Source organism: Leptopilina boulardi, unplaced genomic scaffold (genome assembly GCF_019393585.1).
Source record: "Leptopilina boulardi isolate dan_hultmark-lab unplaced genomic scaffold, ZJU_Lbou_2.1 LbouV2_408, whole genome shotgun sequence".
Lineage (NCBI taxonomy): Eukaryota > Metazoa > Arthropoda > Insecta > Hymenoptera > Figitidae > Leptopilina > Leptopilina boulardi.
In genome coordinates this window covers 2310854-2338649 of record NW_026137983.1, presented here as the reverse complement: position 1 = coordinate 2338649, position 27796 = coordinate 2310854, and the positions used below count along the sequence as shown (strand labels likewise).

The following is a 27796-nucleotide window of genomic DNA, read 5'->3' as shown; positions in this document are numbered from 1 at the left end:
AATTTTAAATTATAATTTAAAATTACGTTACAAATAATAATTTCATATAATATCGTATAATACTGTGAAGTGAATTGGAGGTTTTTAGTATTGTATGCTGATGCTAAATTTTAAAAACCTTTTGTTCCAACTTTACCTTTTACTATACTATTATAGGGCAAAATATTAGGAAATCGTTTGTATACCTTGTGTTTGAATAAAATTTACTTCTTCTACTGATACTATAGTGACATAAATTTAAAATGGTCTGTCTGTGTCTGAAACTGACATTTTGTACTACTTTGATTCTACTTTGATGTCAAATTCATTTACTTTTACTTACTATAAAAAAAAATTTAATAATATAATTCAATTTAAAGGCAGGTAAACACTTTGCATATGAGGTATTAAAAAGCATTGCAGATTAATTTAAATGCCATAAAAGATTAAAATAATCCTTTTTTTTCAATTTGGTAAAAATAAAGTTAATTTTTTGAAAGTTTGGAATTACAAAATCTTTGATGGATTATAGTGCAGCAACTTATTTTAATGCATTTTGTTATTAAAATAAAATCCAAAAATTTACTGCGATACTATTTTTCTTAAAAACTCATTGATATAGTAATTCAATTATTCGATAAATATAACAAGAAAGAGTAGAAATGTATAATTCGAATTTCAATTATTTGGAATAATACGATTTGCCTCGGGGACATATCATTCTTCCTTCTTCTGCAAATCCAGTTTTTCTTTTTGTATATATATATATATAGTAAAGGATGTCACTATGTCTGCTGAATTCAGGTCGTTATTTTGAATGTAGGTGTTTGTAGATTTATAGATTTTCCTTATTTCATATCAAATATGTTTTTTAGCAATATATAATGTAAAGAAAAAAAATAATTTAATGAAAACATTTTTAATTATAGTTTATAAATAATTTAAAATCAATTTCTATATATATTTTTTTTTTCTTTATACAACAATGGCAGGATTTACATATATAAATTTTATGTTGTAGAATTGTCTATATTGCTATACATATATACATAATTTTATATATATATATATATATATATATATATATATATATATATAGGGGTTTTAAAAATTCTTGGTTCTACACTGAAAATACCGGTAGTGAAACCCATAAACTCGCGAATGCTTTTTCACAGTAGTCTTCAAGGTTATCCAAGCAGTGCAATTCTCAAGGTCCATATACTATTTTTACAGCTCCAATATCGGGACGCGTATAATTCTACAGTTTATGGGATCAACGTCCTAAGCCTATTTTCAGCGGCACACATTCAATTTCTAACAATACCGAAATAAAATACAATCGACACAAAATGAATGCAAAACAATTTTAATTTTCGATTCTTTTTTTTCCCCCCTTTGGAAATTTAAAAAAACAATATTTTCAAATATTGTATTTAAAAAATTTTTTTTTTCTGATTTGATAAACTTTATTCGATTTATAAAATTTTATTTTGATTAATTATGTGATTTATTATTTACTTGAATTTCACACTCGAATGAGTTAATCCTAATATGCAGAACAATATTATTATCAGCAATAGTTTTTGATACTCGACGTTTATCTAATATATCAATGTCAAAGCATCAAAAGGGGGCGTTGTTGAATAATATGATTGTGTCACACATATGGAAACTATTTGCGAATACATTAATCCCAATATAATCATTTTTAGAAATAAAATACGAGTTTGATGCCAAATGTGTCTATATATGAATGTATATTTTGTTATTTAGACAATGATGCATATCGTGAAATATGATGTTTGATAGCTGTTATGATTAAACTGTATATGAGGTAAAATTCCTGAACTGTCACAGGTCCAAAAATGAAGTCTACGGGATCGAGCCAAGATTTTCAGGGATTGTTGTCCTATTGGATAGATCTTCGAATACCAAGTATTGTGAAGTTTTATCAAAACCTGTAGGATGTGGAGGGGGTTGAAATTTCCCACTTTTGATGAACACTCACCTTTTCAAGCCTTTGTAACTTTTTTCCTTTTTGTCGTACAAAAATTTCACTAGAAGGTTTTTTTTTAGGTTTTTTTACGTACATTTTGATAAAAATTATTAATTTGAAAAAAAAAATTTTTTTGACCCTTTTTTTGCAAAAATAAAAATAAATTTGTATTTTTCTCGACAAGAGGTATTTTTAATTTTTTTAAAAATATTTTCATTCGAAAGCTGATATTTTTTCCGATGAAATATGTAATTTCCAGGAGGGCGTTTTTTTTTTCTTCGAGTAATGAAAAAAAGAGTAAAGAGGTGCACCAAGTATCTCGCGCAACTGATGTGACGCGACATCTGTTTATTCATTGGTATATACAGCATAACTTTACGCTAATAAATTTCATGAAACATTATTGTTTCTCTACTTAATTAATATAATATGTGATTAAGAATATCATATTTTGTTGTATTTTAATAATTGAACAAAACTCATAACGACTAACTGGATTCACTAAAAGAGTTTTGTCAGGTTTTGTCACTCAAAATGTTTTGGTTATATAATATATTTTATTTACTATTTTATATTTTTCTAAATTGAGTTAATATTTCGTTGATACCAATTGAGAGTCATTTATAACGTTTAAAAGATTCATGTTTTCGTGAATGTTATAACATGTAGAACATATAGTCCATTCCAAGTTTCTATAAGGCAAGAGTATCTACACAGGAAAAAATAAGTTTTGTTTCAAACCCGAAAAGAAGCTAGTTTCAATATGGGACACAAACTAGACCGAATATAGTTTCTAACTCGCTCATAGCATAAGTCTTACTTTAAGCCTACTGTAGGGGCTAACAATAAGCTGCCTTTTGAAATAGAAAGTAGCCACAAGCCCGAAACTGGGCTTAAATCAAACCACTGCGCGGTATAAAAATTAGCTAACATAACCTAAACTTTTATGAAACCTGTCAACACCATATTATTGAAATTTTACACAAGTTTTGAAACATCAAACAATATTTTATTGATATAAATCATACTTTATATTATAAAACATATAGAGACCAATTTATTTTTGTATACAATTTATATATTTTTATATTTGTGAGAAAATTGTAATAAAATTATGTTGTATATATAACATTATTTTCACACTCATAACAATTAAAGCTGAATTTATAGGACACAAACAATTCATGATATGAAAATGTTTTATAAACATAGTTTTTAAATTTTTTATACAGGAATGAAGATGTGAGTCTTTTGAATTAATTCATTTAGTTCCGATTAACTATAGACGCGTCACATTTGTGGAAAGGCGTCCATGACACTTTACACTCGGGCACTTTTGTTGTACATCTAGTTACAACTCACTAGTATCTAGACCTCATGGGCTTGATTGAAGACTTTTAACGTCTCATTTCTAGCGAATAAAATTTTGTATTGAGTCCAAGACCACAAAGGCTTGTTTTGAATCTAATAGAACTAAATATTTGTCATATTAATATCTCGTTTTTCATTAAGACCTTAACGGCTTATTTTTAAACCATTATTTGTGATTGATATTAGTTATCAAGTTTAAAGTTTCATTAACTTAGATCCTTGTATATAAAAAAATTTAAAAGTACAGAAGTTCGTACAATTATCGTATTAATAATAATACTTTCATAAAATTTAAAAAATCTTCTTAATCACATATTATATTATTTAAGTAGAGAAACAATAATGTTTCATGAAATTTATTAGCGTAAAGTTATGCTGTATATACCAATGAATAAACAGATGTCGCGTCACATCAGTTGCGCGAGATACTTGGTGCACCTCTTTACTCTTTTTTTCATTACTCGAAGAAAAAAAAAACGCCCTCCTGGAAATTACATATTTCATCGGAAAAAATATCAGCTTTCGAATGAAAATATTTTAAAAAAAATTAAAAATACCTCTTGTCGAGAAAAATACAAATTTATTTTTATTTTTGCAAAAAAAGGGTCAAAAAAATTATTTTTTTCAAATTAATAATTTTTATCAAAATGTACGTAAAAAAACCTAAAAAAAACCTTGTAGTGAAATTTTTGTACGACAAAAAGGAAAAAAGTTACAAAGGCTTGAAAAGGTGAGTGTTCATCAAAAGTGGGAAATTTCAACCCCCTCCACATCCTACAGGTTTTGATAAAACTTCACAATACTTGGTATTCGAAGATCTATCCAATAGGACAACAATCCCTGAAAATCTTGGCTCGATCCCGTAGACTTCATTTTTGGACCTGTGACAGTTCAGGAATTTTACCTCATATGAGCAAATCCACGAAACTTTTAACTTTTGTGATTTTCGAATCGAACACTTAAAAATTTGAATTATTTTTAATTAAAACTTTGGGTATCATTTTTTTTTTTTGCTAAATTATATACAAAGGAACATTTATGTACAGTATTAGAACAAAATATTTATTTGACAATTAGTTTTATAAGTTAAAAAGTGAAAAAATGCTTAAATTTCATTTGAATTTCTTGAAAAAGTTTATATTCTTAACGTTTTTATTTTTGCGGCGTGTAAAATATCACTTGAGCTACTATGGAAATATCTAACAAACATATTTTGTCAAAAAATTTTTACTATCTCATTAGTGTGCCACCACTAAAACTAATAATACGAAGGTTTGATTGAGTGATAGCACTTTTTAAAAAAATTCAATTGAACGTCTTCTTATGAAAATATCTATTACGGCGTTGGATAAAAATAAAAGTTCAATGCATTTCTTAAAAGGTGATGAAAAAACAAAAATTTTAAGACCTTCTTCAATGATGTGCCTCTAATTGTATTCCTGTGGCAACAATTTAAAGATGATAATAAAAATCGTGATTTCATTTAAATTTATACATTTTTGAAAGGCACAACTGCATTTTTGCTTTAAACAGGTCAATCTATGGTGTGATCGAAACATTTTCATACATATATTTGAACACAAAAACGCCGCTTAAGAATTTTGAGTGAAATAAATTTTATTAAGTTAAGAATATATGCTGAAAACACTTTTTTGGAGTCTTTACCCCCTCTTTTCTCAAAATCCTGACGTGCTAAGCAAATTTGAGTGCCAGAATCGTGTTCAGAGGACGAAAATACTTTGGAAATCACTCCGATACCAAAAATAAAAAAAGTTGAATTTTTCAATTTTATATGTAATTTATTAACATATTAAAGAGTTTAAAGAGTTAAACATTGACGGCGTGAACTAAAAATGAATCACGCATATGAATTTGTAGTGCTAAAATGTACTTAAACATGTATATAAAGTGACATCAATGTGCCTGCAAATTAAAAAAAGGAAATTTTTTTTTCTTGAATGTTAAAAGTTTCGTGAATTTGCCCAAATTCTAATATTTTAAAATTGTTGATTTTTAAAAAGTCAATAATTTCTTTTTAAACGAATTTTTACTTAACAAAATTTTTAGGTACTGAATTTTTATTTGAAAGAATTTTTATTTTACAAAATTTCTCTTTACCAATTTTTTATTTGAACAATTCTAATTTAATGGATTAATTTAGAAGAATTTCGAATCAGCAGAATTTAAAGTGATTCGAATTATTAAATGCTAAAATTTCTAATTCACAGAATCTTCACTTAACATTTATATTAAATGTGAATTTAAAAAAAAAATGTTAAAAAAAATTTTTAATTCAAAACTTTTTGATTTACCTAATTTATAATTTAAATGTAAATGACCCTTTGTTTTTAATCATTATTTAAATCATATGATGTAAATCAAATTGATTTAAATCATTGCAGCTCTGATTAAAAAAAAAGTGTCATACCTATATTTAAAGTGATTATTATTGTATCGTATTTTCTTTGAGCGATGTTGCGTAACACGCGATAACAAAGGATTACCAGTTAGAAAGTTATATCTCTTCTTCAGGAGCTTTTAGCTCGCAGCCCATATGGTGCGTGAAGTCTTAACTGATCATTCTTTTTTTTTTTTTTTTTGCAAGAATATTTTGCACTTTTTTTTTATAACTAAGTCTTTCTATTTAATTTCAAACGTCGGTGATGTATACAACATTTATGATCAACGATTTAGAAGAAAATATATTTTTTTTATGCAAATTATTATAAATTTTTTGTCTAAAAAAATTTTTATAACATTTCTCAATCAACAATTTTTAAAAGAAAATAATTTGTAGGCAAAAAAATTTATTATTTTCCGTAAAAAAAAATTTTTTTTTCAATCATTGATTATAAACGTTACGTGAACTTTATTGACGTTAATTTTGTATAATGAAATTTTTTTCTTATAACCAAAGATTATTACTATCGTTAAGAATTTTTTATAGGTAAATTATTATTTATTGAGAATTATAATTATACCTATATGACAAGCATTTTAACTACCGTTGAAACAATGCAGTGGCAATAATTATTTAACTTATTGTTTTATTTTATTTGTTTTAATACACTTGAATAATTAATGAAAAAAATATAAGAAAACTTAAATTATTTTACGAATTCATAATTTTTCATAAATATAGCTCTTTTGAAAATAATTTAGTATAGAGTCTAATGAAGATTGGAATTACAATCTCATCTAAGTGACATACATAGTATGAGAAAAAAAATCGGGTCTTGTAGATCAGGGTCGACGACGAACAACTACTGACCCACTTTTTTCTGACAGTTCCGATTTGCGGTTTGAAAACGCCCAAGTGTCGATCATCGGATCGTCTGATTTCAATCGACCTGATTTGTTTCTCTCAATCCCTCTATATAGTAATTCTCCTCTTCATTCCACATTTTCTTCATTTTTACTTCTTATAAAAATTACATTCACTCAATAACTTTTTTATTTCTTTCAATTTTTCAATAAAATTCTTCATCAATTTTACAAGTTTTTCTTTATATGAAAGAAATTACGATCGAGGAAAAATAAACCTTGATCGTTTTTTTAATCAAGTAGAAAATTCACGAAAATCCATTCTTCTTGAAATTAAAAAAAAAAAATAATAATAATAATACTATTGCACAATTTCAACGAAATATGACCTTAGAATGTTTTCATAATTGTAAACGTTGTTTTCATACTGCATTGCAACACGTTTAACTTTCCTTTATATTTATATATAATTGTGCAATCATATACAAATGTTATATTACGAGAATTGGAAAATGTAAATAGTTGAAGATATTTCATCAAGATCTGTGTGTGTATGTCTCGGCGCACGTTTCCGAGTGTTCTATCGGTATTTGCGGTGAAGCTTGTATCGCGTCAGGATTACTATTAATATCGTCTGTTCTCACGTACTCCCCCATGTAGTGTGTTTTCATTTCTATTCCTTTCTCTATAACAATAATAATAAAAAAAAAAAAAAAAGAAAAGTCCTCAGACTGTAAGAAACAGGTTGGCGTCTGGATATAATAATTTACAAGTTTACGAGTATAGAGAGAGGATTTTTTTTTTATCTACATAGCTTTTATATATGCGAATTGACTTCACTTGCATCCGGATCTCCTTCGTTATTAAACGCCTTATCTTTATCCTAACTAATGTCCCTTTTATCCTTATGTTATTTCATTGACACTCTATGTGTACGATATTATTCTACACATCACGGCCAATTAAAAGCTTGATAAAGTGATGTAATAATTCCTGCACTTTAAGAACGTTTTTGACCCATTGATATAATCTCAAAAATAGACACATCTCTCTGAAACTTTTAAATATATTCATTACTTTTTACTAATAAAATATAACCAAAAATATACAACTAATGATCATTAAATTTTTAAATACGTTTAAAATTATGTGATTGTTGTGATTTCACATGTAAATATATACTCCGTAGGTTTTCTCCCAAAATACTTGATAGATTGAACTAAAATTTTGCAAAGAACTCATAAATAGTAAAAATTTAAGATTCGTTGTTATTTAACAAATATTTTTTTTTCAATTATAACTCAAATGTTAAATGTTCTGTAGAGATTTGTCCATATATATATATCTTCCTATATTACAAAAAGATATCGCCGCCGCCGCTTCCGCCGCTGTTTCAAGAATTCCCCCCCTTCCTAAATTTTGAGGTTATGTTCGTTTCAAGGCTCTGAATATAGCCGCAAGTCCCCCCTCCCTCCTCTCATTTCCCATCCTCCGCCAAAAATGACCTAAATTTTGAGGTTATGTTTGTTTTAAGACCCTAATAAAGCTGTAAGTCCTTCCCCCTTCCCTCATCTCTCTCTGTATTTCCCGCCAAAAATGATATAAATTTTAAGGTTATGTAAATTTCAAGACTTTCAATATAGCCGCAAGTGGAGGTGGAGTTCCCGCCAAAAATGACTTGAATTTAAAGGTTATGTTCGTTTTAAGACTTTTTAATAATTTATTGGTTTTTAGTCAATTTCATTGAAATTATTTTTAAAAATAATTTCTTAATGTCGATTTTAATTTATTTAATTATTTATTTATTATTAATTTATTAATTAAAATTTAATAATTTTAATTTTAATAATATTTATTCAGATTTGTAATAATAATTCTTTGAAATAGGTGGTTCATTTGAAAAAATAAGATCAATGGAAAATTAAAAAAAAAATTATTAAAACAGGGGGGCGTAGCCCCTCTAGTATATATATATATATATATATATATATATATATATATATATATAAAATGCAGAATTAAAAATTAAATTCAAAGATGTAATGAAAAAAAAAAAATTACATAATTAAATACCACCAACCAACGGGTGAAAAAGCTCTGAAACTAATTTGTACGAATTTACATTTGACAGAATACTTAAAACTATAAATTTTTATTTTACAGAACTTTCATTTATTTGAATAAATATCTAATAGAAAAATTTGCGCCGAAATTTTTCAGCCAGATATATTTATTCGGGCAAATGAAAGTTCTGTAAAATAATTTTTTTTTTTTTTAAATATCTACATCAAGCAATTAATAATTCTGTCAAATATACAAATTAGATAAAATAAAAATTCACCTTCATGAAGTTGGCGTCGACGCTCAGCGTCGAAATTTGTTTTTCACGAGACCAAAAATATCAAATCATTTTTAAAAAGGTTTTGGGTCCATATAATACCTTGAAAAGTATTTCTCTACTAGGCATTATTTGAATTGAAAATCTAAAAAGAAAAATAATTTGACATTTTTGGTCCTGTAAAAAATAATTTTTGGCGCTGAGCGTCGACGCCAACTTCATAAAGGTAAAAATTCAGTGAGATGCAAAAATTTGTTTAAGTAACAATTCTCTATTATAAAAATTCGATTAAATGAAATAAATAATAATAATGCAAAAAAATAAAAATTGAGTAAAAAGTATAAATTCTGGTTAATGCGACACATTCTATTAAATGGAAATTCTAACAAATTAACATTATAGAGCTTATTCATGCGTCTTCATAATAATCCGCGTATAATTGCTGTATAAATAAAATTTATAATAATAACAATTGATAGTTATAATATAAATGATAGCGAGTGTATATTGAAAAGTTATTGGATTTTAGATAAAATTTACCATTACGTACCGAGAGTACCGCTAGGCCGAAGATCTTCTTGTAACTTTAAACACGCACAAGTACCATGTAACAAGAAGTCTGACCTGAATCTCGGGAAGTCACTACTGATGGGCTTTTTCGATATATATACAACGTATGAACGATTAGATGGTGAATTTTTTTTTTTTTTTTATATATATAACCGTTTTTTTAACGAGTCACCTCGTTTGAACTATCCTAGAAAACCACGCCCGTCATAGCAGTTCAACCGCATCCGTTTAATTAGAGGGAATTTCAAAGAAGTTTGTAATTGCGCATAAAGAAACTCGTCAAACTACTACCACTATTCGTAAAAATATTAATATTATATTTAGGTTAATATTCAATCAGAGGTCGAAATTTAATGGTAAATATGAGACTCGAAACCACAAACGAAATACAAGAAAAAAGCTTCAGAAAAAAATTGTTTATTTAGAAGTTAGAAAAATTTTATCAACTTCTACTAGAACGATTCTCTAGAACCATTCTACATGAAATTCTAGTAAAAATAGCTACTTCAGTAATCAGTGTAATTTTCAGTTTACCTAATTATTTTTGATTTTAATAATCAATTCTTATTGTCAATATTTTTTTAAGCATCAGAAAAATGTAATTTTTCCAAGTAACCTTTTTTCAGGTAGAATATTATACTCAATTTTTAAATAGAAAAAAGGTTTAATAAATCTTAGGTTGTTGTTTTCAACCTTTTTATAAGGGACCTATTTTAATTTTTATGTATAAAAGTATAATTTTCACAGGAAAATATGAATTTATTGGAAAATAAAAAGCCAGGAATATTATAAATATTAGTAATTTTAAATAAAAGGACTCTCGCCATTTAGTTTCAATGAAAATGTTGCGCGCGGGGAACTATAGTTCTAAACATATTGCAAGAAGAGAGTGTCAGAATCGCGGAACTCCTGCAGATCACATATTATATACCTACACACATATATATATAATATGAATAAAGCACGCCTGCTGTCAGGAGCTTTTTCAATTGATTATTATTAAAATTAAATGCTGACTAAAGAAATCAATGGTAATGTCGAGCCTTGACATTTACAATATCGAATATATATCTTTGACTCACTTGCCTCGATTATATCGCTGTTTATTGAACTTCAGCGAAAAATTGATCCCCTTAAATATATATATAATCGTCGATGGAAGTGAATGTTTCTTTTTTTTGCAAAAGATAGAAATTATAATTTTTGGAAAAAAAATTCTTACACCACTGAAACAAGGTTTCGGTTTTATCAACCAAATGTTTGATTGATATTTAAACAAGCAAAATTTTTCTATTGGATCAACAAAATTTTGATTGTCCCAATCAAACTTTAGTTAAGGCAACAAAAATCATTTTTTTCTAATTTTAGTTATGTCAACCAAAGTTTTATTGAGACAATGAAAATGTTGTTGAGGCAACAAATAAATGGTGGTTGCTTAAATACCAACCAAACGCTTTGTTGTCAAAATCAAATCCTTTTTTTCAGGGAGAGAAATAGATGGTATGGGGTACTATCTAGATAGTATCAGGTATCATATTTGATCTTACATATATGGACAGCTATCTATAGATTCTATCAGTTACAATTCACGATTGTACGGAGTAACATCTTCATTGTAATGGGTAACATAACCATATTTTTTGTAACATCTTTGATATGGTACCGGATAACATCTACTTTTAACCATCAAAATTTTACCATTCATTTGTCTCAGTGTGTGCTTTTATTCTGAAATTATTGCTTTATTTTATATTTTATTCATTTTTTTTATTATGAAGGTTCAAAAAAAGGTTTGAGATATTTAGCAATAAAACATTTTGTTGTGGTGTAACCAAAATTTTGGTTTTCCAATCAGACTTTAGCTGACACAATTGTCAACTGAAACATTTTTTTTTTCAATGCAGTTTCTATTTTTAAAAAAACAATCCATTCCAAAAGGGACGTGAAAAAGTCATTATCACCTTCTGATGAAAAATAACTAAAATTCCCATTGAAGAATATATATAACCAGGAAGTTGGTTAGCGATTTTGACATGAAATGTCAGGACCAGATGGAGATTGCGAAACGGTACTCGGGAATTCCAATTTAGGGATTGTAAAACAATAGGCAGAGCTTGTGAGAGGTTCTGACCATGCACATATTAACACATAGAACCTTGGTATATCTAACATACGTATGCTAGAAGCTCTCATGTATACACGAACGATTCAACAGCAGTTGCACCTGCTCATCGTCTCAAAGTCTTCGCGACCATGAATTATTTACAAGTCCGTAAACGGAGTAGAGGCAATTTGCCCAGGGCATCTACTCCTCTCCAGTCGCATATACTCTCTCGGCACAAAGTCGAAGAGACCTTTGGCTTGTTAGTCGACCTTGAAGGCATCGATAACTACCTTTTGATTATTGCGCCTCTCGATCATAATTACCATTATGAAATCTCATCCTATACAGAGAGAATATTGTGATTAGCTTTATGTACATCCATCGCTTCTTTCAAAGATCACGTTTTTAGATTAAGCAAGTTTCAGGAATCGTGACAATGGCGCAAATCCTTTGTCTCTTTATATTAGAATTCAATGTTGAACTTTTCTTTAAATTGCTCTTCGATTAGAATTTTTTTTTATTGTCGATTCTAATAATTCTAATAAATTTTGATTCTTTAGATAAAAATTCGCAAGTCGCATTATTATATTCAAAAAAAAAGATGAGACCTACTTTAGAGATGTAGACTCTTAGAAGGATTAAAATTGAGTGTGATAATCTATGTCTTTTATAAGACAAAGATATAGACATACATCGCGGTTCTTTCGCGATGGTAAAATGCTAACTTCCCACTATAATGCCGAACAATGATCATGTACAGACGGTGTGTGTTTCCAAGAGTGAGAGAGATAGGTAAACCTGATTTCGATCGAGAAAGTTGTGTATGAAGTCTGTTGAAAACTTGCTCTTTTTTTGTCTTGGTCAAATAAATTGTAGAAGTGTTTTAACAAAGTATCAATAATTCTCGCACCATCCTACGATGAAATTGAAGGTTTATTCGAAAGTAATTGTGCGAGAGACGGAGAGAGAGAGAGATCGTTTTGGAAGATGTAATTGGCATAGGTTAACATCTTGAATGCTGCAAATACAAAAATAGACCAATATTTGAATATATAGTTGGAAATTCGTTGTGGCCTTTGGTTCACTAATATATAAACCATAAAAAAGAAATTCTATTATCATAGTAGACAGAGCTATTACACTTTTTGAAATACAATTTCATATACACTGGAAACTCCCAAGAGAGTACGCCATTAGTCTTAGTCCGCTCTACGGAAAAATGTCCTTGACGTGGAATACTATAAACACTCAGGGCCGTACAATGAATTACTAGTGCTTTTAGTAGAATACATTCTACATATTATTATAAATATTAATAAATTTTGTTTTTATAATGAATTATTGTAAGTTGTCATTTTATAATTAATATTTTTTTCAAAATTTAGTAATTAATAAACCAATAAAACTGCTTGCAGAGTAACGGTACACTCAAAGCAGACGCTCCTGCTTTCTGTTTCTGATCCAGCCCATCTCTTCTTTCCTCCTCACTCTTTACCACACCGCGCGGATAGTTCGTCCACTCTCGGGATGACCGCTTTTGGGAGTTTCCAGTGTAGTAAAAAACGGAAATTTCTGGCCACGCGTGTAATTAAATCTTTAAAACTACCTTTTTATAGGTTAGGTTCTCAAGATACACTAAAAGAACGTTATTTTAAGTTTTTATCTGCAAATCAAGGGATGAAATATTTTCAATTCCATTTTGTCAAATATTTTGTAATATATAAATTCATAAGTTATTTTGAAATATTTTATATAAATAAATTAATAAACTTGCACGTCAACAGTGTTTATAAAGTAATCGCGCGGAAAACTGCCAAAGCTGTTATAAGGCCTAAGCAAAATGAAATCTCTAATCGTAAATCTTAAGCTTTTACATGAGAGAGAAAAGGATAGAAATTTCTTTTGTCCTTTTTTCTCTCATGTGAAAGCTTAAGATTTACGATTAGGTTGTGTGCGCGCGCAACAAATTTTTAGTTGTCGAAAATGAAATTAATTAATTAATTAATTACTAATTAATTTAATTTAATTAATAAGTACTAATATTTATTAAGTAATTGATTACTAACTAATTAAATTAATTAATTTTATTTTCGACAACTAAAAATTTGTTGCGCGCGCACACAAGCAAAGCACAACCTTAAAAAATCTATCTGTCAATGTTAATAGTGAATTAGAAGTTTAGAGAATAAAAATTGACTTAAAATTTTTTGATAAGTACCTTAAATATTTTTTATGATTATATAAGAATTATTTTGATAATTATCAAAAATTTAAAAATCTTCTAGAAAAAAATAAGTTTGTCAATTTAATGGTTGTCAACTCAATTGGATTAGATTTTCAAATTAGAGCAACTTTATTGGAATTAGATTTTCTTTTAAAGATTAATGATCATCGTTATAACAGGTGTTCTAGGAGAAAAGGTGTGTGTGTGTGTATGTGTGTATATGTGTGATCAACTGTCCCGCCATAATACTAAATATGGCCACCCTCCGTCATCTGTCACTGCCCCCTACCAGAGTGATTCTGTCCCACGCAACATACTATTCTCATCTCTGGCAACTGATCAAAGTCTTGCCAGTCACTGAGACCTGGTCCACTAAGCCGGATACTGCGTGGTCCCTCCATCTTTCTCAAATAAGAGAAAGAGACGCATGCTTTTTTTTTCATCAGTAAAAGTGATCCTTTCGTGACGCATGTATATTTATATTCTTTTATATGCACAACCACACACGTCATCTTTTTAATCTGACGATGACTCTATTTAGCTTTGAAATTTTTGATCAAGTGATTTAATATATATATATATATATATATATATATATCAAGTGAAATCAAGATGCCTCTATGTTCTGGTTATATGCTCGTTGTTTTTGTCCTGTCATTTGGTTTCTGGTTTATCCGGATTATCCGTCGGAGACACTACTTTGATACTTTCGTTAGTGTCAGTGCTATCCTTAGGTAAGGATTTACCTTTTTTTTCGAAACAACTACTATCAATTGTCAAAAAATAAAATTGTTTTTATTATATGATTAGGAATTATTTCCATCCTCTTAAAATGAGAGGAAGTTAAAAAGTCATACTCTAAAATTATATAGATGTTTTTAGAAGAGGAATCTTAGAAGAATATTTTTTTTCAATGTAGAGCAGGCAAGGAAAAAAGAAAGAATTGAAAAAAAAACTGAACTGCAAGTCACGAGAGTGAGCTAGACACAAACGGAACCTTCTAAAGGATAACATGAAGGTCATAAACCCTTGACAATGTTGTGCGAGGCAATAGGTCGATATGATTCCTGAACAAGGCTAGAGAGACGACCTCGTGGACCCTGTCACGTGTCCTTTGTTCGAGCAAACACGACTATATGTTCTCTTTCTCTCTTTCGGTATCTGTATCTTCGTCGTGAGCGACCCCTTTTGGCAAGTCTCCAAAGAAGACGACGATGAACATGAAAGAAAGAAAGAAAGAGACTGAGAAATTCTTGAAGAGATCCACGTGCGTCCTTGCATGCGCAACAAAACTTCTCCGCGGGGTGTCCGCAACGCTATCTCTCGCTGTATATCGCGATGGATTTCCCCGCACGCGCATAATTGAATAACCGAATGCCTAGCGAGTCTTTGCTGTGACATAAATTGACTCGCAGACTGATTGGCTGCTTAGGTGTTATATATATATATATATACTTATACTTACCTCATCAGTTCGATCCCGTTTTGGACCGATTGTGTGCGAGGCTTAACCAAATCAAGATGTTGTGTATTCACGCTCTTAGGAGCTCATATATGAGGCAAAATTCCTGAAATGTCCGAACAAAAAATTAAAAGTTCTCGAATTTAATCCATACTTTTCTAAAATGTTGTTATTGTTGGTGAAAGTCTAAAAATCAATTATTATTGAATTTAATAAAATAGTTTTTGAATTACAACGTTTTTAATTTTTGACTTTTGAAAAAAAAAATTTTTTTTCAATGTACAATATTTATAAGAAGAATGCATAAAAGTTAACATATATATAATGATTTTTGAAGCTTTTTTGACGAGCTACACGCTGTTAATAAAATTTTTTTTTTTTAAATAACATTTGACCTTGAAATTCAAGGTCAAAATGTTAATTTACGTTTATCTCAAAATCGGATTTTTTAAAATTATTTTTAACTATCTCAATGGAAAGCTTGACTAATTTCCTACAAAACATGTAATTTTCAGAGTGGGATCTTTTAAAGTTTTTGAGTTATTAATTAATTAATTAATTAATGTTTATAACAAATGAAATATTTTACAAACGAATAAAGTTACCGTAATTCTGAAGTTAGTAATTGAAAGTTAACGTAATTCCGCATCCAACGAGCCCTATATGAAGTATTTTGGATAAGTAGATTGTTAATAAACAATTGCAATGTTAACTAATTGTTTATTAACAATCTACTTATCCAAAATACTTCATATAGGGCTCGTTGGATGCGGAATTACGTTAACTTTCAATTACTAACTTCAGAATTACGGTAACTTTATTCGTTTGTAAAATATTTCATTTGTTATAAACATTAATTAATTAATTAATTAATAACTCAAAAACTTTAAAAGATCCCACTCTGAAAATTACATGTTTTGTAGGAAATTAGTCAAGCTTTCCATTGAGATAGTTAAAAATAATTTTAAAAAATCCGATTTTGAGATAAACGTAAATTAACATTTTGACCTTGAATTTCAAGGTCAAATGTTATTTAAAAAAAAAAAATTTTATTAACAGCGTGTAGCTCGTCAAAAAAGCTTCAAAAATCATTATATATATGTTAACTTTTATGCATTCTTCTTATAAATATTGTACATTGAAAAAAAATTTTTTTTTTCAAAAGTCAAAAATTAAAAACGTTGTAATTCAAAAACTATTTTATTAAATTCAATAATAATTGATTTTTAGACTTTCACCAACAATAACAACATTTTAGAAAAGTATGGATTAAATTCGAGAACTTTTAATTTTTTGTTCGGAAATTTCAGGAATTTTGCCTCATATATATATTAGAGATAACATTTTTTTAGAGATATTACAAGAGAAATTGAATTTTTCAAAGGAATAAATTTATTTAAGAAATAAACAAGCTCAAGACCTTTAAATTCAGTCTGTTATAGTATACATTATAGAGTAAAAAGAAACCAAAATTATGTATACAGTTAGTAGCGAATATATTGAATTAATTGTAGATGAAAAGTTCGTTTCCATTGTCCCCACTCGCTATTTGTCATAATTCTCGTCAACTACCGCACCCTGCTCTAGTAAAAATTTAGTAACTTTATAGTAACATTTAATTTTAACAATAAAAGTCACTAAATTTTTACTAGAACAGTGTGCGGTAGTTGATGAGAATTATGACAAATGTCGAGTGGGAACAATGGACTACCAATTCTATTAATAATTCATAGCAGAACTCAAACTTAAATTAAATATAATAATAATAATTGCTGAAAAACAGAAAAATTGAGGTTATGTTTACTTTTGACTGACATTTTAATTTGTAACAAACGTTTACTAGCAATAGCAAACGAAACGAATTTAGTTTGTGTGTGTGTGTGTTACGTACACATCCTTGTCGTAGGTTTTGTGAGGTTATGTTATACATATTACAGTTTTCTTGAAAATATCAAATTGAGACCAAAAATAGCATCAAGTCGTTGCAATGTTTTGATGCACATAAGTTTTATTAAAATGAGAGCGTTTTGTAAATCACTTTCAAAAATGATATACGAAAGAAAATCAATGTACTGATTTTCTTTTTTTTTTACATTTTAAAATTATTTTCAAATTAAATAATGAAATAGTCTCCGCAATTACACTAGTACGAAAATAATTGAAAAAAATTCATTTAATTTTCAGTCGATTCATTTCGGTCATGATTAATATAAGTTGATTTAATTTTTTGCATCAAAAAATGAGACCGTTTCATGTATCATTTCTAAAAATGATTTACAAAACGCTCTCTTTTTGATATAACTTATGTGCATCAAAAAGTTGCAATAGAAAATGATACAACCAATGTTAAATTGATTGTTACATGAGTAAAATATGTAACATACGTAGAAAATGTATTTCACCTATTGTTATTTAAAGATTTTTACTACATAGTAACATACCGTAACAAACCCATGTTCACTAGTGGTTATTCATGCCTTCCCTTATCTGTCCTTTTCTAACGCACGTGTTGCCATGACAACACATGTGTGTTAGAAAAGGATAAAAAGGGATGGGTCTACGAGTGTACATGAAGTACGTCACCTACCCATCCCTGCATATATTCTGAAGTAACAGTTGGCAGCAGTGACTTTAAAGGCGCTTGTACACCTCACAAATTCTAAGTATACTCGGAATTTGTCAAAAGTTATACTAATTTTGATTGACCTTGCTCATGGAGAATTTCCAAAAGAAAGGAAAATTTCGAAATTCTCTATGAGCAAAGCCAATCAAAGTTAGTGAAACTTCTGACAAATTCCGAGGATACTCAGAATTTGTGAGGTGTACAAGCGCCTTAAGTATCTTTTCATACTTTACTTAAGGCCTGAGCAGAATAGAAACGTAACCGGAATCGTAATTGTAAACGCAACCGGAAGAATAAGTTAGAGAAGGACAAACAATCAATCTATCCTTCTCTAACTTATTCTTCCGGTTGCGTTTACGATTACAATTCCGGTTACGTTTCTATTCTGCTCAGGCCTTTACGTTCTAACAAATAGTTACGTACCTTATGTCAGATTATGTACTATATAGTTTATTGATAAATTAAATAATAGAATCAAAGGATTTGTGAAACACAAGAAACATGCCTTAATAAGTGAAAAAATTACGCCATCTGAACAAGAAATCCTTGTTGACATCCAAACCCTTAAGTCAAAAAGGAATTTGTAAAAATGAAGACAAGATCGATTGTCAATTCCACGCGAGGGATCTGAGACTTTTGTCAAGGTCTTATATGAAAACCGGCTGCCACTATATAATATAGTCAATGTAATGCTCGATATTTCGGACGATAAGTTGTCGTTGACTGGTGTGTCTGAAGAATCGATTCGAAATGCGAATCAACTTGTTGGGTTCCACAAGTGGGCGTCCTTGGTCTCTCACGCGAGCGAATAATAAGGAATGTAAAAAGTCCTACGAAGCTTATAAGTTGCACCGTTCTTGCCATTGTATCTCCACAGCGGCAACTACTTATAAAATTACTATAAAGAAAAACATGCGATGAATCACACAAGGAATCCATTCTTAGAATTTATCCTAAACATGCGAAAAAAATTTAATCTTCTCAGGTATAGTACTTTCTCTATATATATATATATATAAATGTATGTATAACGTCTGAAAAGTGAAATCTTTTCTTCACTTGTCAAAGCACAGTCACGAAGACATAACGTCTCATTAGAAGATCAAAGACTATCAATTATCCTCTTATATATGTGTTTTACGAGATTATCTTCAATGCTTGTCGAAATATCCCCTTCTATATAATAGTCGAGTTAAGGAAACAGCTGTAAGGCTAGATAAAGGATTAAGACAATTTATTCACACGAGATCTAATCGACGGATTAGAAATTGAATCTTTCTCTCTCTCTCTCTCTTCTTATTTTCTGACTTTATTAATTCAACGATGAATTAAATTAACAAAGACGTGTTTAATATTGAAAAAAAAAAATTTGTAACACTAATAAAATCAGAATTTTTTTTATTTTTTAATCGTCTGATTTCGATGAAATTTAGTAAAGTGACGCATTGGAAACGGGTGCAAAGGCGAAGGAACTAGTTGGAATTCTGCTCAGATTATCATATATATATATATATGTAATCTGTTTAAAATCGTCTAAACAAGGTCTATACATAATTCACAACGTATTTCTTGAGATAAACGAGACTGCAGATACATCTTTGATTACTGAGCTGGTGTACAAATTTACTTCCTGAGATATGTTATTTTGAGAGATGGATTTCAGGATTTTGCATCAAATTACGAAAAAATTCGTATCAATTTTTTTTTCAATATATAGAATCAAACAAAAATTGTTCTATAATTATCAGAGGCGAATCAAGGTACATTTTCTATCCGGGAAAAATACATTTTTGCGCCCATCTCCTCTTTTAATTTAATGAAAAAACAAAAAAAAAAATTTAATTACGTATATTTTTACTCATCTAAAAGTTACAGACGAACACAGTTTTGATTATGGTAAAACGATACAATTGCAGGCTACAAATAAGTAGCAGCATTATTCTAAATTAAATAGGCTTATTAAATTAACAATATATGTAATTAAGTATTTTTCTGGTAAAAATGTAATAAAATTTAATTCACCTCTGATGATTCAAGCGATTCTTTATTTGTAGCATTAAATAATAAATCACTATTCTCCGGCTAGAACGAATTTGAACAAAACATTTGAAAAGCTTGCTTTTGCAACTCTTCAGTTTCTTGCAATTTTCTTTTTCTCTAGTAGGACCAAGAATTCTTTTTACTCTCTAAATCTGAATTAGTAAAAATGTTTACTAATTTGAATTAGTGACTCACTTTTTGCTTCTGAATTTGTAAAATTTTACTAATTTGTGGTAACTTTTACTAACAATTAGTAAAATTTTACTAATTCAGAAGCAAAAAGTGAGTCACTAATTCAAATTAGTAAACATTTTTACTAATTCAGATTTAGAGAGTATTTTCTAATATCTTATTACGAAACAGTTCTTTTAAAAATATCAATAAACAAAATCAATACTTGAAACAATTTGAATTCTATTAATATTAATTGTTAACAGTCATGTTAGGTTTTAGGTTGGAATCCAATGTGTTTTAAGGTTGAGTAGCATTAATAAATTCAGAAGTTAAAGTTAGGGTTTGCATCGGTTGGTTTCCATTGTCTCCACTCGCCAAAGTTCCCCCTCACCATTTTTGTCATCATTCTCATCAACTACCGCATTCTGCTCCAGTAAAAATTTAGTAACTTTATTGTTAAAATTAAAAGGTACTATAAAGTTACAAAATTATCACTAGGGCAGGGTGCGGTAGTTGACGAGAATTATGACAAATGGCGAATGGGAAAGAAAAGTTAGAAATGCTGTTGAAAAAATGTAAAAAAATTTTTGCATTATGAAAATTTTGGCGCCTCTGGCTGTCGTCCATTTGTTTGACCGTCCCTGATAAAACAGTTTTCCTAAAAGTATCAAATTGAGACCAAAAATTGCATCAAATCTTTGCAACGTTTTGATGCACATAAGTTATATCAAAAAGAGATCGTTTTGTGTATCATTTTTAGAAATGATACAGGAAACGGTCTCTTTTTTTGATGCAAAAAATTTAATCAATTTATATCAATCATGGCCGAATTGAATCGATTCAGAATTAAACGAATTTTTTTCAGATATTTTGGTAATAGTACAATTGCGGAGACCATTTCACTATTTAATTTGAAAATGAAAATAACAGAAAATCAAAGACAATGTGCAATTCGATAATTAAAAAGTGACAGCTTATAAATATAACCTAAAATGCATGAGAAAAAAATTTGTCGATAAAATCAATATAGCCGAGCTTTTTAGAAGGTAGATGGCAGTTTTGCTCTTTATAAAAACGTTTCAGAAAAAAATTTAAAGAAAGAAAATAGATGAGTGCTACCATCTACCTTCTAAAAAGCTCGGCTATATTGATTTTATCGACAAATTTTTTCTCATGCATTTTAGGTTATGTTTATAAGCTGTCACATTTTAACACGAAGTAGTATAAGGAGACGTAACGCCCATAGTAGATTGTGGTGAAAGTGAGCCCCAAAATCGTGTCCTAGAGTTTACGCATTTTTCTAATAATGCGATGAGGACGCCGCGCGTGGAGAAATAGAGAATTAAAATTTATCACGTGCTCGCATGTGCTGACAAATTGTCTTGAACCGGTGTTTCGCGCTTGTACTTTGTGCTTTGTTAATGTTATCAGTGAAATGTCATGTTTTATAAAAGGATGTGGATCAAAAATAACTACAAAAGAAGAAAAAAATGGAGAAAATCGAAGTTTTTTTTCGGCTCGAACAGTATTTAATATTTAATATTTCACAATATTTATTTTATTATTTATTTCTTACACAATATTTTATCAAAACCACTTCGTGATCAAAACACTTTTGCTGTCAACTACAGTTGTTTACGCGATAGCAGACGACATATTTTGATTCCGATTTATCTCAGTAGAGGCGCTACAAGAGCATTATTCGAAAACCTTAGTAACTCTAGGACACGCATTTGGGGTTGCTTTGAATGCATGGCGTTACGTCTCCTTATACTACTTCGTGCTTTTTATTATCGAATTGCACATTGTCTTTGATTTTCTGTTATTTTCATTTTCAAATTAAATAGTGAAATGATCTCCGCAATTGTACTATTACCAAAATATCTGAAAAAAATTCGTTTAATTTTGAGTCGATTCAATTCGGCCATGATTTATATAAATTGATTAAATTTTTAGCATCAAAAAATGAGACCGTTTCCTGTATCATTTCTAAAAATGATTTACAAAACGATCTCTTTTTGATATAACTTATGTGCATCAAAACGTTGCAATAGAAAAAGATACAACCAAGTTTACTGTGTAATTATATAATTCTTCCCAATCAACTCATTTGTTACTCATCAAAATCGCAAATTTTTTCTCTACTTTTGAAAAATTCAGATTGTTTAATCAATCATATGCCGCGTGACAGTAGACTTCGTCAATAATTATTTTACTCGAACCGTGAAAATTGCTTCTCTGAGATCGCTTTGAATATGCCCCTCAATATATTCAGGAAGAGAAGTTGGGAGGTCAATTTGCAGTTTGAAAATGGTATGCAAGTGTGAAAACCACTAACGATGTGCAGTCCGAGAGTTAACTCTCTCGATATCGTGAACGCACGTCTAAAGGGCAACTATGTATATATACCTTTATATAGCGGCAGCATTGGTCGATGCGATATAACGACGACGTTTCCACTTCTGGACCCGAGAGAGAGGAAATTGAGTATCCGGTAGTTTACACATGGGAGTGCCGTAATCCTGTAAATTCGCCCGTATCTCAAGATGTCGATTTTGCCGATCGTGAGATTCTCTCTCCCTGAAAGAAACCGCGGTATTTCCTCGGAATTCCCGATGTAAATACATACACGCTTCCTGGTTGGAATGCTTTCCAGTCTCTTCTGTAACATGACACATCAAAAACGATTGGTGTTTCTATATAGTTTATGGGAAATTTTATTTACTCGCGTGCGCGCTGGTCTACATGAGTAGAATTCGTTTATAATTCCTAGGAGCTTCTGGTTTTGAATCCTGATGATATAAAGAATTTTTCTGCTAATTTACTACTGAAAAAAAAAATTATTTGATTGAAATAATCAATGACTTGAATATTGTCAAATAAATATTTATTTGTATTAAATAATTATTATTTAAGTCAATTAAATGGTATTTGTTTCAAATACAGATAAATTTTTGCTTTAAATACTGTTTATTTAATTCAAGTAAATATTTACTTGATAGTCAAGTAATCATTTGAAGCGATTTGTGCAGAAATACAGCTTAAGTTTATAAATCGAAATTGTTTAGAAATCAATAAAAACTGTTTTTTCTTTTTGTAAATATGGGAAATTTGGACACAATTTTATTCTTATGGGGAAAAAAATTTGTTTCCACTTTCATCAATTTTATTTATATTTTAAACATGGAAAACGCTTATTGACATATATAATAAAATTAAAGTGTGTGTTGATAATTAATTTTGTTATATATTTGATTCAATTGCATTGATAGATTCGATAGATTCTCTGAATTCGTGATAAAATATAAATTTTGAGGTTAGGGGTATTCGTTTACTAATCATATTTTACATTTTAACAACATTATTAAACAAAATCTAGTATACATGTTATTAAAAAAGATATAAAATATATGGGAAATTTTCATTGAAAATTTTTTTTTGTTCGAAACATTTTTTTTTCGAAATCTATATGAAAAATAAGGGAATACGTATTTTTTTATTTTTTTATTTGATGAAAATGAAGGAAGTTATGATTTTTTGAAATTTAACGTCAACGAAGAAAGTGTGTTTTTGGAACATTTTTTAATCTATTGTACTAAGAAATTAAAAATTATGCTATATATGAAATTTGTTAATTCTTTCTCAAATTTTTCAAATATATGCTCAAAAATAACGAACCTATAACAGAAGCAACAAAAAAGTATAAATTAAACTTATAAAGTGAGTTTTCTCAAAGATGGACATTTTCGATTTTTAATTTTTTTTTGCATTACAATCTCTGATGATTGAAGAATTTCCCCAAGTAGCACGGTATATTCCCTGAATATTCGTTGAATACCACAGTGGAATATTCTCATGATCTTCTAGGAAAATCAAAATGTCCGCATCATTGGAATATTCCATAGTGACATTCAGGGTATATTCCAGTGACATTCATAGAATATTCCAGTGACATTAAGGGGATATTTAGGTGATATTGTGGAAATATTCCAGTGATATTGAGGGAATATTCGACGGTTACATTGAATTTTTTTTTTGAAATGTGTTTTTAATCTTCCTGCTTATTCAAATAACAATTTATAACATATTTCTATTATTTCAACACTTAAAAAAAAATTCAATATAACCGTGGAATATTCCCTCAATATCACTGGAATATTCGTTTAATATTACCCTCAATATCACTGGAATATACCCTGAATGTCACTGTGGAATATTGCCCTGATGCGGACATTTTGATTTTCCTGAAAAATCATGGGAATATTCCACGGTGATATTCAAGGGATATTCAGGGGATATACCGTGCTGCTTGGGATGTTATCTCTGGCGTTCGTTGGTTTTTCAAGTAGTTTTTCTCATTTTGTTTTGCCAAAGACTCAAACACAAAAGTACTGCAGAGACTATTAAGTTTTGCTTTAAATGTTTAATTTTATATTGTATTGTAATATTTTTATAAAAAAAAAGTTCAGTAAGAAAATTTTTAAAGAAAAGTTGCGAGAATTACATATTTCAATATTTAAAAACATTTTAAATAATAATTTAGTTCTTTAAGAAAAAAATAAAAAATTATTTAATCGATTTATCAGATTTTGTTCCTTTTAATTATAATATAATTATTGTTAATAAATAAAAGAAAGAAAAAAAAATGTGTTTTTGGTGAAAATTATATTATTATTTTACTATACTAGCCCGTTTCTTATTTACCTCAGTCTATATAGTTTTATGTACATTTTTGCCTAAATGAAAAAATTTCAAAACTTCATAACTTTTTTTTAAAAAAAATCGTAGAGCGATTTTTAAAAATGGGTTTTAAAGCTTAGACATAGTACTATATACGATACAATTTCGTATGCCACAAAAAATTCCCAAAAATGGTCAAAATGGCCATTTAAGCCAATATTACAAAAAGTCCTGATGTAATGGGCCATTTTGGAGATCGGATTCGTATTCTACGTCAAAAAACCTATAAGAATCACCTTCCCCTTTCTTTGTAACAGAAGTGACCTTACTTTACCAACTGGTTTACCAAATGGAAAATTGCCATTAAGAAAGACAAAACACAAACTGTTTTATACACTAACCGAATCAAACTACCTCCTGACAAAATAGAAGTAATAGACAGCAAAATTTCTTGGGAAAATTCTGCAAAATACCTGGGACTACACATAGACAAGAGACTCATCTGGAATCACCATACAACAGAAATGAAGAAAATTGGCTTCATTGCATTACAAAAGCTAGGTCCTCTTCTCAGAAATCCTCACCTTAGTATAAATCAGAAAAGAATGATTTATCTATCAGTTATTCGACCAGCCTACACCCACAATATTGGTACTTGAATTTCTGCGACAAAAACTCACATTAACAAACTACAAGTCATTCAAAATAAAATACTCAGAACCATAACTGATCGAAGCAGCCTAATTTGTAACAAATATACAACTACATAAAGACCTCAACTTATCAAGCATTCACTTTGGAAAAGAAATAGCGATCAAGTTATTTCAAAAAGCTGAGCAACATGACAATAAATACATCCGAGAATCCATCAATTACAACCCTGAAGACTGCCTTCCAAAAAGTCGACGTCCACGAATGGTCGAATTACTAGACGTGGACCTTCATTAAATTTTCTAATTACTAAGTCAATTCATATGAAATAATAACTATATAAATTATTAGACCTCAAAGGTATAGATTGCAAAATGCAATCACCTAGAAAATCCATTAGAGATCATAGATAGATAGATAGAAGTGACCCAAAATTTTCAGGCCTGTGTAATTGATTAATTTCTCAATATTTACTCCTGTAATTGCAATATAATAATAATAATAATAATAGTATAATTTGACGGAAATAAAGTGCAACATATATATAATGGGATTTTATCAGAAGACGTTTGATTTATTGATCGATTAATCAAAACAACATTCCGTTTCGTAGAAAATTGACATTATGATTACAGGAGCAATTGTCATGTCGTAACTCTTGATAGAAATGCAAGAAGTCGTGTATATATATATATATTTTTTTTTTTGATAAAAGTTGGCGTGAAAATGGTTCAATTGCGTAAAGAAGAATTATTAATGTTGCATATATATATATATATATATATTTATGAGATTATGTATTGGGATTCTCGTTCTCAATGTACATATTATTATTATTACCAAGAATCTTTTATATATAGCGCGCAAACTCCTTTGATTATCTGAATGCACTGGCATTATAACTTATAACTTTCTTGTCGACCGTTACGATCTACTGGCAATGTTAATGGCGTTCATGGTTTTTTTTTATCCTTATTTGGAGTGAAGCTTAGTGTCGTCACACTAATGTTTTCCCCATCTACTTTTCAGTGTCATGCATGGATTTGTAATTTTTTTCCCTTGTAATCAATCTAAATATTTTTTTTAATAATTAATCTTTTTTTTTTTTTAAAGATTAATCTTCTTTTAAAGATTAATCTTTTTTTTAACGATGAATCTTGGGCCTGATTAATCATTTTCATTGTAGGTGTTTCACAAGATTATTGTTCCATTTTTTCTGGAATTTACAAATTTTTTTTTCTTTTTTATTTAAATATTTATTTAAAAAAAAAAAAAAAAAAAACCCTTTACGTAAACGTTTGAGAAATAATGTCAGAAAGTGTATACAACTGAATTTATTGTTGATAGAAGTATTACATATTTATTGAGAGAAGGTAAAGTTGTCTCTTTTAAAACCCGGAAATCATTCTAGATATATAGGAGACATGCATATTGTCATGAGTGGTTTGTTTAGACTCGCACTCACACTAAAAGAATTGAAAGTGAAATTTGGAATTTGCACGACAATCATGATTATGATTTCTAAATATGGTAGAAAGTATATTTCCGTTCATTTTTTATATATATATGGGTCATTCTCACAAAAAGGACAAATGACACGTTCATGACATTATTTTTAATAAATAATTATAATAATTGAAAATGTTGCGGGCCTTATTATAGAAGTCAACAGAATTTAATAAGATTTTATAAAAAAAAATTGACAATTTTAAATAATTGAATATAATCATGTTTATATAGTGTAAAAACTCCCCTCCGTTACCGTTCGCGAAGTAAGTTTTATTTAAAGAAGAATTATTGCATTCATACTGCAATAGGAAAACATCTTTTGTCTAGTAACATCTACTAATTACATTATTTATAATTGATTTATAAAGTGTAAAACAGAATATTTGTAAAATATTTTTTCCTAGAATTAAATAAGTTTTGTTCGCAAAGTAAACTCCCCTCCGTGACCAATTACAAATATAATGAGTAAATGAAAAAAAAAAATGATAATTGAGAAATGAATTCAAAAGTGTTTACAGTGACGATGTTGTTTTGGTCAGTACACAACATCATGAAAGAAATGAAAACAATAAGTGTCAGAAAGATTTTCAGTTTCGCAATGTTCGTCGACACAAAAAAACTCCCCTCCGTGACCACTTTAAATTTAGTTTTTTGATAAATAAATAATAAATATTATTAATAATTTTTAGAATATTCTTTTAAATATCGCGAATACTATTATTACTCTTTTTATAAAATTTATTATTTTTATATTAGAATCAATAAATTTTGGCTACGCCTAAAGGAAGAAAACTCCCCTCCGTGATCGCTA

At 28.9% G+C, this 27796-nt stretch overlaps 1 protein-coding gene across 4 annotated transcripts in view; it reads left to right on the top strand.

Annotated features, from left to right (window-relative positions):
* LOC127289444 (protein phosphatase Slingshot) overlaps window positions 1-27796 on the top strand; it is a 233056-nt gene that overhangs the window by 194638 nt on the left and 10622 nt on the right. Inside the window, exon 1 of one of the 4 annotated variants that reach the window (XM_051317382.1) lies at window positions 14214-14580. The exons of the other annotated variants lie outside the window; for them this stretch is intronic. Coding sequence (XP_051173339.1) covers window positions 14459-14580 — 122 coding nt within the window. The 5' untranslated portion in view covers window positions 14214-14458. Of the gene's footprint in view, window positions 1-14213; window positions 14581-27796 lie in introns of those variants that run through there. 4 annotated transcript variants of the gene reach the window in all.